Below are 13466 nucleotides of genomic sequence, written 5' to 3'. Positions count from 1 at the left end.
CAACGCAAGTCAGTCTTCTACTCCCACTACTCAATAGGTCCCTTACTGTATGAATAGGTTCCAGTATCTCTAGGGTTTTTCACGTATGGGAGCAGGGACTGTAACTTCATATATATATCACTAGGGTTACACAACCAGCCTATTAACAGTTGTGTATCCTTATCGCCTTAATAATGAATGAGTCCTATCATGATTAAACATCTTTGCATTCAATCCTTATCAGAATTGCTTTAAGTTAATAAGACTCTATAAACCTTACGAAGTTAAGACCAACTATACTATCTGCGTCACATTTAACTTGAAAACCAAGCTAACTGTTATTCAAGTAATATTAAATAACACTCATTGTCATTCATAAGAACTTTACATGTCATCCAACTCAAATTTAGTTAATCAGGTTTCAACAATGACCTCCAGAACATCTAGCCTCAGATTCCTCTCACTTTTAGTTTTTTCGTATGCCATTGTTCAAATGGCAATGGCTGGAGACCTGGACATTATTACTGACTTCATAGTGCCTCCAAATGAAAATGGAACAGTAAATGGAAACTTCTTTACATACACTGGCTTTCGTGCCCTTGTCGGAAGAGGCCCTCCTACTCCCTTCAACGTTATGAAGGCATCCTTGGCTGAATTCCCTACTCTTAATGGGCAGAGTGTTTCGTATGTCGTCCTTCAGTTCCCAAATAATGGCACTACCAACCCACCACACACTCATCCTCGCTCTGTTGAGCTACTTTTCCTAGTTGGCGGTACCCTTGAAGTTGGTTTCGTTGACACCAAAAACAACCTCTTCACGCAGACGCTTCAGGCAGGTGATCTTTTTGTGTTTCCCAAGGGACTTGCACACTTCCAGTACAACACTTAATGCAAAACGACAAAGAGATAGAGGAGATTTCAAAAAACACACGAGGCTTGAAAGAAAAATGATAGAAGAGCAATGCTCAATTCTTTGTTACCATAAAATTATAATTCCAAATTGTCTCCTTTAGCATATCAAACTCCCTCCCTAATATACTAGTGTGCCAAAACATCTTCATCAATGCAAATACAACTCCCTAAGCCACTGAAACATATTAAATGACAATTGTTCCACCTAGCCACTTAATTTAAAACACAACTTACAATGCATCAAAATTACTACAAAACATTAAATCACAACCTAAGATACATGAATCTCAAATTAATAATTAACGGAATGGATGAACACCAAAATACCAAAAGCCCCATTGAATAAACTCCTTATTCACTACATCAAACTCTCCGAGTGAGAAAGAAATCGTCCACGAGTTCACTAATTTCAAGCCAAGCTCTTTCCAAATCGCCGAGTTTAGAAACCACGTTGCCTCACTTCTCTTTCTTTTCTTCTTCGAACTAACAAAAATATTACTTGCATGGCAGAAACAAAGATTCATTCTTTCCCAAAATTGTAGTAACCTACATAACATTTCACGAAAGATATAAGGCTTCAAAATCATAATTAACTCTTTCCTTGCATTCAAATAGTTGTTGATGGATCCATATATAAAGTCATACCAAATGGAATCATAAAACTGAAAGTTAGGAACCTTTTCCTCAACTGTAGGCAAATAAGTAGTATAATTTGTAATGTTTGAAGCATCCAGGGAAATAATACTACAGGGAATCAAGTCCGCACTCATTGTTCCATCTCTTGAAGAAATTTTTTTGAAAAACATGTTCATTTGAGCAACATCTATGTCATGCAATTAACAATTAAAGGAGGAATCATGCTTGTATGCACTCAAAAACAAAACATTACCCCTGAAATTCAAAGCCTAATTGAAGGGTGAACCAAGACTCAACTCAAAACAAAGTGAGTTGAGAAACTTTATACCTTTGTTAATTCCTCTTTGCATAAGTAAAGGCTAATCACCCAAGGAGAGGGCCTTCATTCTTGCTTCTTAGCTCCATGGATTTCTTGGATGAGGATGGTTGAAAGGATTCTCCAAGTTCCCAAAGTTGAGAACCTCTAAGTCTCCACACCAAGGTAGGACTTGAAGAAGAGATGAGTGACCTAGAGGAAGTAAGATTGCTAGCTAAAATCCTCTAGGGTGGCCGGCCTCTTAGAGAGAAAAATGGAGCTTGTGTTCTCATCTTTTCTCTAAAATAAACCCTTAAGGATGAAATGGCTATAAAGTTGCCTTTATACCACCTCACAATGGAATGGCAAATTTGCAATTAAGCCAAGTTCACTACCCCTCTCTATATGGCCGGTTTTCCCAAGCCTTTGGGCTGTTTTGGGCTTCTTGAATTTTGTTTGTTAAGTTGTCATACAACTTAAGCTAATGGGTTTGACGATTCGAAGCCCAATTTCGGCTTTAAGGCCCAAAACTAACTCAAGGTTTAAAATGAACTTATTCGTTTGATTAATTAACATATTAATTAATTCTTGCCATAAACAATTAAACCATTTAATTGTCCTTACTCATCTCTGTTGTTTCTTCAATCTCTACCTTACACGGTGTACGATCCATTAGGTTCCTTTTAGCAAGGCAGTGGGCGATTAGAACTCTTTCAAATCGATTGTGAATTGAAACTTACTTTCAATTCTCCCTTTAGTGATTATACACGTTTAGGGCTCCACAAACCATGAGTGACACCTAGCAGTATGTCATGGTTACCCAAGCTAATCAGAAGAGGTGGAGAACCTATTCAGTTTAGGATTACAATGCAATACGGTCTTTCTCTAATACAATACTCTTGACCACATTGTTTGGTTTGATAGTTTATTCATGTCTACTATCCAATGTAATTCTCTTACTTATATGATTACCTTGAATGTGATTTGGAACGACTTCCTAAATCTTATTCATACTATGGCCAGAGATTCTTAATCATATCATAGAGTATTCTCCCTCAAATAGTTTGAAGGTTAGAGATCCCTTGTTGCACATTCACTTGCCTCCATGGCTAAGTGGCTTAACCCCAACTATGCCGTGGACACCCTCTGACGGAGTGACTTTGACATAGTCAAAGATCAAGGACCTAACCACAAGACAACTATGATGCCTCAGGTCAAAGGACTACTTTGCATTATCCCAACCATGAGTTCTCATGTGACATGAGTATGAGAACTTCTTGTTGATCGTGTTCAGTAGACTCATTCTCTATTGAGCACCTACATGCTTATCTTGGTGTCAGTCACACCAATGACTCGAGACCAGTCACTCTCCTTAAGAGAAGACATAACACGTACTGATCTTAACGGACTGTCAATACCCAATTGGCAATCCTATGATCAGGAACGTTTAGGATATGTATACGGAAGAGAATGGTCTCATGAATCTAACTTCTTTAGATCGCATTCTCCCAATTACATATTCATTGGACTTATCGTTTAAGTGTATAACATTTATATGAGATGGCTTCAAACAATAATCTTTGCCCTTTAAATTAAACTATATTAGTTTAACATGTGAAATGTCCATAAAGTATCATCATATAATTGGTTTTAGGGCACATTTCCAACAATCTCTCACTTGCACTAGAGCTAATCAGCTTGGTCATCAATGATAATACCTCTTCTGTAGTCATTTCAAAAATGGCTGAGTAGTAGGCCTAGACAATGGATATCTATATGTTATCCATAGAAGCAACCTTGAGAATAACGACGTCACCATTATACATGATTCTTAATCATGTGGTTTAGTCTCTCATTTGAGTTCAGATCATGATGAGACCTTGATTCCCTGGCTTGAGCTATCGCCCCATTAGTGTCATAGTGTCGGTACACTAGAGACACTTTCTGGTTGGAACCGAATAGCGAGTTCATGAATGAACTTTCTCATCCAAACAACATTGTTGTAAGCTTCTATATGGCAATATTTTTGCATTCACAATGGAACACACTAAAGTCATTACTTTTAATGTTTCCATCCAAATATCTCTTTAGTCATAATAAAGAGATATCTAATTATCTCTTCATTCATAATGAAGAAACATCCAATGATGGATTAGATTCATAATCTAATACATTTACGCTTCCATTACGTTACTTTAATTCTTCCTCATTCTTGAGGAATCCATCCTTTATTATTTCTCAAATACTTAAGGATTCACTTGACAGTTGCCATGGTTCTGATCCTGGGCTTGCATTGATATCGTCTTGTACCGATCTTGGTACAACTCATATCAACGTTTTTCATACAATATGAAATACATAAGTCACCTTTCTGCGTATGCATAAAGGATTCTATTTATGCATTATGTTTCTTTAGGAGTCAAAAAGGTACGTTCCCTTTGAGAAGAGCAACTTCCTAGTCTCACTAGAGTTGTCCTTCTGATTGAAGTTTATCATCATATGAGAAACTACCTAGCATCTTTTGTTTATCATTAGGGCTTGATATAATCCAATTATATCCTGAAATCTATCATTATAGATTTCCATCCCATGTTTATAGACTATGTCTTCCATATACATTCTATCAATTATAGAATGTTTAAAGTCCTAACTTTAACGAAGAAGTATTCTTTTCATTTCCAAAATTAATATATCATATATGTACATATATATATATATATATATATATATATATATATATATATATATTCATTCAAATTTAGGAACATGATTAACTCCCACTAATCTTTTGTAAACCTAGTAAACAAAAGATTCATTTACATCTTTATGAGAAATCAAACGATTTGATCTTTCTCTCATAAGACGCTTATAGCTCCCACTAGCTTGCTAAGATTCATGATGGATGGATCTCTACAACTTACATGTCTTGTGATTCATAGTTTTAGACATATTATCAAGACTATCTTAATAATGGTTTCGGAAACCGATTTTATGTCCAAACATTGAATCACCATTTAGTTGTAGCTAGCAATCTTTGAATTAATTAAAACCAAGACTATGTCAAAGATGGTTTCTTCCAAGTCAACCATTCTCTTTGATTGTAGTCACCTTAAGCTACCAATTAGTTATGAAGGTTTCATTATTTCGGGTCAAATGGTACTTTACCATTTCCTTGAGTATATGTCGTATATACACTCAATGTAGTCATAAGGATTTTCATTCTTATTTCTTTTGAATTAAGAGGTGTAACTCTATGACATAGTCATAAAGTTCAAACCATTCAACTGAGACAGTTTATAAATCCTTCTCGACTACCTTGGAGCTTGTGGTGTAGGAACTAGGTTGTTATATTTGTTGATTATCATCTTGTCTCTCAAAGAACCCATTCTTTGAGTTCTATCTCTCGTTCATTTGCGCTTAGGCAAATCATATTGTAGGATTACAATGAACTACCCAACAAAACAACATTTGTTAGTTGGTTTATAGAAGTGATATTCAAAGGTTAATTTAAGGATATCCACAAGATAATTCCCAAACAAATATTGCTTATTAGCACACAACCCCAAATCTTAACACGATTAAGACTTTTCTTTCTTTCCAACTACATCCTATGGAGTCATGAAAATTTTGGAAGATCTTCTAATTGACAATCATATTGTCTTAGAAGTATATATCCTATATATGGGTAATTGATAACATCCAACAAACTAAATCTTATTCAAGTTCGTTCTTCTCCTAATGGAGAAATCCCATTATCTTAGGATGCTTCTTTCCTTGATATCTTTCAAGGAAACTGTTCCAAAGTGTTACCTTTCCTTGGATCAAATCTAAGAAGGTAAACACTTTAAACGTCTTACTCATCAACTTACATTCTTGAATTCTTTGAAACCTTTTGCAAAGTATTCGGACTTGTGTTTATTCAAAATAAACGATAGTCCAACCGAGAGCGATCTTCGGTGAATGTCATACAACATGAGTAGTATTATGTTATGGACAAGTGCCACTAACATCTAAGTGAATTAACCTCAACAACTTTGTGATTCTTTCTTCCTTTCCAAAAGAATAAAGATTCAAACATTTTTCCTCTATACAATTTTAACAAGAAGGCATTGGATCCGGATCTAACGATCCAAAGCATCCATCTATGACCAACTCGTAATTTATGTTTTAGAGGTATCACAACTCAGTTGGGATTAGTCACTACCTTGCAACCTTTTGGGTTTTAAGCATCGTTATATTCTAAACAGTTAACACTACCATATCATCTCTACTATAGAGATAATCAATTAGATTACAATAATCTAATCATTCATTAATAAAGAACAATGTTTTGTCAAACAAAACATTTATCCATTTCTCATACGGAATTAAGTTCCTTTATTCAATTGGAATGTAAAGACAATCTTTGTTTTTCATTTTCTTTGATAGTTCATATGAGGAAGCAAGTACTACATGCTTTCGCAGAGATCTACATTTGATTCACGTTCCGAATGTGAAGTACTTTCTCTTCTCTCATTAATCTTCTACTTCTTATTAGCCACACTTTTACAACGATTGTAAAACATAGTTACTAATACGGAATCAAGCATTCAAGTAGAAGAACCAATTGTTTTGAACTATTCAAGAACAATTTACAACACCTTCGAATGGTGTGTTCTTGACACTTGCAAGACATTTCTTGCAAATACCCCTTCCAATGTCCATCCTTTCATAAAGAAAGTTTGTTCCCTTGGAGTTATTTCACCTTCTTTATTTGACTTCTCCCTTGACTACAATAGTCATGGTCCCTAAACTACTCCCACTATCTCTGTTGAAACTTATTTCAATTGTGTTATATACATCAAACAATTTGGAGAGCGTGTGGTTATTTGTTCACTATATAGTTTACAATAAACTTAGTGAACCATTTGGATAGGGACACAAAAGTGAAGTCCTTGCCTAGTTTCTGTCTCTAGAAGTGTTTTAACACTTCAACACTCAATGATTCAAAATCATCATAAGTCCATGTTGATGGACTATTTTTGTCAACCAACCATTATGTTCTAAACACAATTACAAACATTCAAGAGTTGTTCAAGGCAACTCTCATTTCTTCATACAACAATTTGTAAGTGAAGAATCATGGCACATAAAGTGTCCATGCCCTTGTGCTTACTTCTCAAGTTCCTTGTTCATGTAACAAAGAAACGAGCACTAATGTTTGCGTTAACTAAGGGTTGTTCAAAGTAACTCTTACTTCTTCATACAACAATTTGTAATTGAAGAATTATGACATTAAAAGTGTTGTCCTCTTTATAATAGACTTATCTAACATGTTCTCCAATGATACATTATCAATAGGAAGATTGCGAGGATGAGACTACTTAGGTACATATACAAGCCATTATAGACAATCTATGGGATTGTAGTACCAAGTCCGGAAACTAAAGTTTTCGGCTTTTTCTTTGTCAAGTTTTGGATAGCGTTTGCAAATATATTGGTAAATAAATACATAACGAATATAAATTGATTGATTTTAAGCCATTTGATTCGGGTCTTTAAATCAAATAGCATCACCCACTATTTTTGGCAAATTCCATATCCCTCATCAGAATTCGAGAGTTTTGGAGGAAGCTCTTAGTAGGGTATGGGAGACTCATCATTACCAAGCCCACCTCACAATGATATGATGTTGGTTAGCATCAATAATAATGAGAGAGTACGCTTACTCATTTGCATCTTTTGCAAGTACCCATCTTATTTGGCCTCTAGAGAATGAAGCCTCACAGTGATATGATGTTGACTCCATTGCACTTAGTTAAGTCATTCCCACCATGCAAGTTCGAGTAGGGGTTCAAGAACAACCTCACAATGATATGATGTTGATCATTCTCGTTGCCTACCTTCACAACATCATGTGTGCATATAGAACTCCTCCTGAGTGTAAGCACGCACTTTGTACTCCCCCATGATAGGGTGAAGTCGATGTACGAGTCACAAACGATCGAAGCCTACCACGGTGGAAGGCCATGAAAGAGTGTTCAAAGCACTCTCACGCTTATCAACTTAATAATGATTTGGTTGAGGGTTTTAGGTCTCATCACATATAAGCATGCATTTTAATCTTATTAAAACAATTTGGTCCTATTACAACTATTGGTCTATGTGATTGATTTAGTTGTACATGATACTCCCACTATGTTTGTAAAACGGTTTTTAAAGCAAGAGTATATGGTACTACTAACATAAGGTTTGCATTCATTGATGGACTATATAGTTGCCTTAGGGCCTAAGGATGACTATGAACCTTTGATTCGATCCAACACGAGCCTAGTGTTGAATCTAGGTCTAGGGATGGTGATTGATTTTAGTTACTCGTTTAATCACATTAAGGCGTATTTTTCCTATTGGGCGTTAGACCCAACTACTCCAATTTCATGCATATCAAATAAAACAAGAAAGGAGTACTTCAAAGTAAAGAAGAGCTTATGCTCTTTTACAACATTTGATCATATCAAATTACAACCAAAATCTAATCTACACATTCCTATGGTTCAAACAATTTTGAGACGGGCCTTTCACATAGCTCAATTATCGTAGGCTTAGGTTCATAATCACCCTTTCTTTAATTAATTAACGCTTTAACTAATTAAATTTGAATGCAACATTTTCATTTGGTTTTTGTTTCCATAGAATTGATTTAAATGGAGCTAAATGAAATTAAAATCCAATTCTCATTTAAAGATACAAAACTATTTTGTTCTCAACTAATTTGGGCCAAATGCAACAACCTCAACTTTTTGGGCTATGTTGCAAAACATAAACTTTTGAGGTCACTTTGTAAGAACACAAAAGTCCACTACTTCATGTAATTACAACTAGAACCCAAAAATTTCATCAAATACAAAAACTTCATTAAAGGAGCAAAACAATTTGTCCTTTAATGATTTTGGGCCTTTACGTAAAAACGTAAACTTTCGGGTCAAAGTACAAATACACAAAAGTATCAAAACTTTATGTAATTGCATAAGAGCCCCAAAAGTACCCTATTTAATAGGGTGGCCTATTTTGGATGAGAGATGGTGTCATAAAACTTTTGAATTTTTCAACAAAGGTGAAAGGTGATGGGTAGGTTTGAAAAAGTGATTTTCATAAAACATGATTCCTTGAAACAAGGAAAATGTGTAAGTGATTGGTATGGTGTTGATTGAAAAAGGACAAATCATGTTATACCATTTATTACAATAAAGTCACACGAACCACCATAAACAAAACTTTATGAAAAACATCAAACACTTTGAATCAAAACACCAAACCTTTTTGTTCTTGGTTAGAACATAACAAGAACAATGAAAAACATCCATGAAAACTCATAAGAGCTCCATGAACATTTTTCACCCAAAGACACCCCAAAAACTCTCAAACTTAAGGGAAAAAACATATTACCATACTAGGGTACTTAGGGGCTCCTAATGTCACTTTAAAACACTTTTAACAAGACAAACATGAACCCAAAAATCCACCCTTTGGATTTGGCCGAATTTCCCCAAAAACATGGCATCAAATTTTAGCTCCAAAATTCATGCTCATATGAACTACATCTACAACATTTGAGATGGCAAATTTTCTAACAAAATTTACATTCAAAGAAGCAAGAATAAAGCTTGTAATAATTACAACATTCAAATCAAAGACCATGAACTACAAAACCCAAAAGGATTCACCAACTACTAGACCTAGGCTTTTGATACCACTTGAAGAAAATTTTGTGAAAAACATGTTCATTTGAGCAACATCTATGTCATGCAATTAACAATTAAAGGTGGAATCATGCTTGTATGCACTCAAAAATAAAACATTACCCATGAAATTCAAAGCCTAATAGAAGGGTGAACCAAGACTCAACTCAAAACAAAGTGAGTTGAGAAACTTTATACCTTTGTTAATTCCTCTTTGCATAAGCAAAGGCTAATCACCCAAGGAGAGGCCTTCATTCTTGCTTCTTAGCTCCATGGATTTCTTGGATGAGGATGGTTGAAAGGATTCTCCAAGTTCCCAAAGTTGAGAACCTCTAAGTCTCCACACCAAGGTAGGACTTGAAGAAGAGATGAGTGACCTAGAGGAAGTAAGATTGCTAGCTAAAATCCTCTAGGGTAGCCGGCCTCTTAGAGAGAAAAATGGAGCTTGTGTTCTCATCTTTTCTCTAAAAGAAACCCTTAAGGATGAAATGGCTATAAAGTTGCCTTTATACCACCTCACAATGGAATGGCAAACTTGCAATTCAGCCAAGTTCAATACCCCTCTCTATATGGCCGGTTTTCCCAAGCCTTTGGGCTGTTTTGGGCTTCTTGAATTTTGTTTGTTAAGTTGTCATACAACTTAAGCTAATGGGCTTGACGATTCGAAGCCCAATTTCGGCTTTAAGGCCCAAAACTAACTCAAGGTTTAAAACGAACTTATTCATTTGATTAATTAACATATTAATTAATTCTTGCCATAAACAATTAAACCATTTAATTGTCCTTACTTATCTCTGTTGTTTCTTCAATCTCTACCTTACACGGTGTACGATCCATTAGGTTCCTTTTAGCGAGGCAGTGGGCAATTAGAACTCTTTCAAATCGATTGTGAATTGAAACTTACTTTTAATTCTCCCTTTAGTGATTATACACGTTTAGGGCTCCACAAACCATGAGTGACACCTAGCAGTATGTTATGGTTACCCAAGCTAATCAAAAGAGGTGGAGAACCTATTCAGTTTAGGATTACAATGCAATACGGTCTTTCTCTAATACAATACTCTTAACCTCATTGTTTGGTTTGATAGTTTATTCATGTCTACTATCCAATGTGATTCTCTTACTTTTATGATTACCTTGAATGTGATTTGGAACGACTTCCTAAATCTTATTCATACTCTGGCCAGAGATTCTTAATCATATCATAAAGTATTCTCCCTCAAACTGTTTGAAGGTTAGAGATCCCTTGTTGCGCATTCACTTGCCTCCATTGCTAAGTGGCTTAACCCCAACTATGCCGTGGACACCCTCTAACGGAGTGACTTTGACATAGTCAAAGATCAAGGACCTAACCACAAGACAACTATGATGCCTCAGGTCAAAGGACTACTTTGCATTATCCCAACCATGAGTTCTCATGTGACATGAGTATGAGAACTCCTTGTTAATCGTGTTCAGTGGACTCATTCTCTATTGAGCACCTACATGCTTGTCTTGGTGTCAGTCACACCAATGACTCGAGACCAGCCACTCTCCTTAAGAGAAGACATAACATGTACTGATCTTAACGGACTGTCAATGCCCAATTGGCAATCCTATGATCAGGAACATTTAGGATATGTATACGGAAGAGAATGGTCTCATGAATCTAACTTCTTTAGATCGCATTCTCCCAATTACATATTCCTCGGACTTATCGTTTAAGCGTATAACATTTATATGAGATGGCTTCAAACAATAATCTTTGCCCTTTAAATTAAACTATATTAGTTTAACATGTGAAATGTCCGTAAAGTATCATCATATGATTGGTTTTAGGGCACATTTCCAACATCTCTCCCATGAACCAAGAAGACATCATTAGAGCCACTAGATGGATTGGCAAAACCTTTTGCTTCGGGATCCCCCTTTGAGCAAGACATGAAATTGTGCAGAGAAACTGATTCGCAAGCATGAGATATATCAATTGATGAATAACCCAGCTTGTTGTGATGAAGAGATTCATCTGTGACCTCTTTTTTTGGACATGTATCTCCATCTTCATGATATTCATCATAGATAGGTGGTAAGGTACAATCATAAGTATAGCCCAATTCATCATTATCGAACTCATTTTCAAAGATAAGTGACACTGATGGGGTTACCTTCAAATCTGAAACTTTAGGCACCACCATTTGTTCATTTTGATAAGTATTTGGGTTCACCTTATCAGATTCGCATCTGATGGTGCAAGACCTAGCATCTTTAAGCCAACTACCAAACCTTGACATTTGGGTAGTCCACCATCGTTGGTTGTGCTTCTTACGTTTTGATCCACCATGCTTCCTTCGAGCTTCTAGGCGTTCAATTCGCAAGGCAAGCAACTCGATTTCTAGTCGCACCTCTTGAATTTCGTCATCTCTTTCAACTCTCAGATCTCCAAGCTCTTGGTTACCACGCCTTCCTCTACCTTCCATCGCTGCCATTTAGATAAATAGCGCGGAAGCAACCCAAAGAGAGTAGCGAACCTCTGGTACCAAATAATGCAGAACGACAAAGAGATAGATGAGATGTCAAAAAACACACGAGGCTTGACAGAAAAATGATAGAAGAGCAATGCTCAATTCTTTGTTACCATAAAATTATAATTCCAAATTGTCTCCTTTGGCATATCAAACTCCCTCCCTAATATACTAGTGTGCCAAAACATCTTCATCAATGCAAATACAACTCCCTAAGCCACTGAAACATATTAAATGACAATTGTTCCACCTAGCCACTTAATTTAAAACACAACTTACAATGCATCAAAATTACTACAAAACATTAAATCACGACCTAAGATACATGAATCTCAAATTAATAATTAACGGAATGGATGAACACCAAAATACCAAAAGCCCCATTGAATAAACTCCTTATTCACTACATCAACGCTGATGCAGAAAAACCAGCCATAGCAATTTCTGCATTTGGAAGTGCAGGAACTGTTTCAATCCCCTCCACCTTGTTCACCACTGGCATCGACGACAATGTGTTGGCTATCTCCTTCAAGACTGATGCTGGCACCATTCAGAAGCTCAAGGCCGGTCTTGCCATAAGGAGAGTCGCATAATCAAAGAGTCGATGACCAGTATTACATTGTTTGTTGAATAATTACCAATAATGTGTACAAAGCGTGTACCATCAACCTGTATTACATTGTTTGCCATAATTAATTTATTGTCGACTAATAACATTTCCTTGATTATTTGTGGTGGATTAATATTTTGGTTGTGTATTAAAAAAAAAATTTGGTTTTGTATTAAAAGAAATATTTTGATTCTACAATTTATAAAACTTAGAACTGTAGTTAGAATAGTTATGGAGAACTTGAGTAAACAAGAAAACAATAAACTGTTGTTTTACAATATATTATGATTTAGAATTGGGTTTGCTTGATAATCAATTTTTTAAACCTTCCCACCACCTCTCGCTTTAGCTCCACTCCTCTTTCTCCTCTAACTCTAACACAGAATAAAACTAAAGGCCAAGCCAATGAGGGTTAGTTGAGCTAGTAAGGATCATTATCTTCGTTAGACTAAGGTCTAAGTTCAAGTCCACCAATAGGCAATCCCTCTTGGTAGGCGATATGTTAAAAAAAAAAGGTGGTTAAGACCCTCTGTAAGCAGGCCGGCCCTGAGGGTAGCCTAAATAAGCGCCGCCTAGGGCCCCAAAATTTTATTTATAATATATATACACATATAAATTAATATTACAAACTTTGTGTCCGTTTAAATAAAAAGTTTAAAGACTTTGAGTCTTTGTCTAAATACAAAACACATTAGGCTAGGTAACTGAGCCCAACATTTCTAAGATTTAACTGTTTTATATAATTAATTGAATAAAAAATGTCAAATCTGTTTAGTACGTGAAAGGAAAAACGTCAAACGACTCAAACCTGTTTT

The 13466-nt window shown here is 35.7% G+C and overlaps 1 protein-coding gene across 1 annotated transcript; it reads left to right on the top strand.

Annotated features, from left to right (window-relative positions):
- The first annotated feature begins 406 nt into the window (after positions 1-406).
- LOC126590279 (germin-like protein 9-3) lies at positions 407-12634 on the top strand. The gene is made up of 2 exons (XM_050255770.1): positions 407-858; positions 12451-12634. Exons 1-2 carry the CDS (start codon positions 407-409, stop codon positions 12632-12634), a joined length of 636 nt encoding a protein of 211 aa, XP_050111727.1.
- The last annotated feature ends 832 nt before the right edge of the window (positions 12635-13466 follow it).

This window comes from Malus sylvestris, chromosome 11, assembly GCF_916048215.2.
Source record: "Malus sylvestris chromosome 11, drMalSylv7.2, whole genome shotgun sequence".
NCBI lineage: Eukaryota > Viridiplantae > Streptophyta > Magnoliopsida > Rosales > Rosaceae > Malus > Malus sylvestris.
The sequence above is the reverse complement of the archived record's forward strand: the minus strand, read 5'-3'. Positions and strand labels throughout refer to the sequence as shown.

Coding starts and splice junctions, on each gene's coding strand:
- LOC126590279 (XM_050255770.1), top strand. CDS start 407: ATGACCTCCAGAACATCTAGCCTCAGATTCCTCTCACTTTTAGTTTTT. Junction 859..12,450: donor GGACTTGCACACTTCCAGTA/CAACACTTAATG, acceptor TATTCACTACAT/CAACGCTGATGCAGAAAAAC.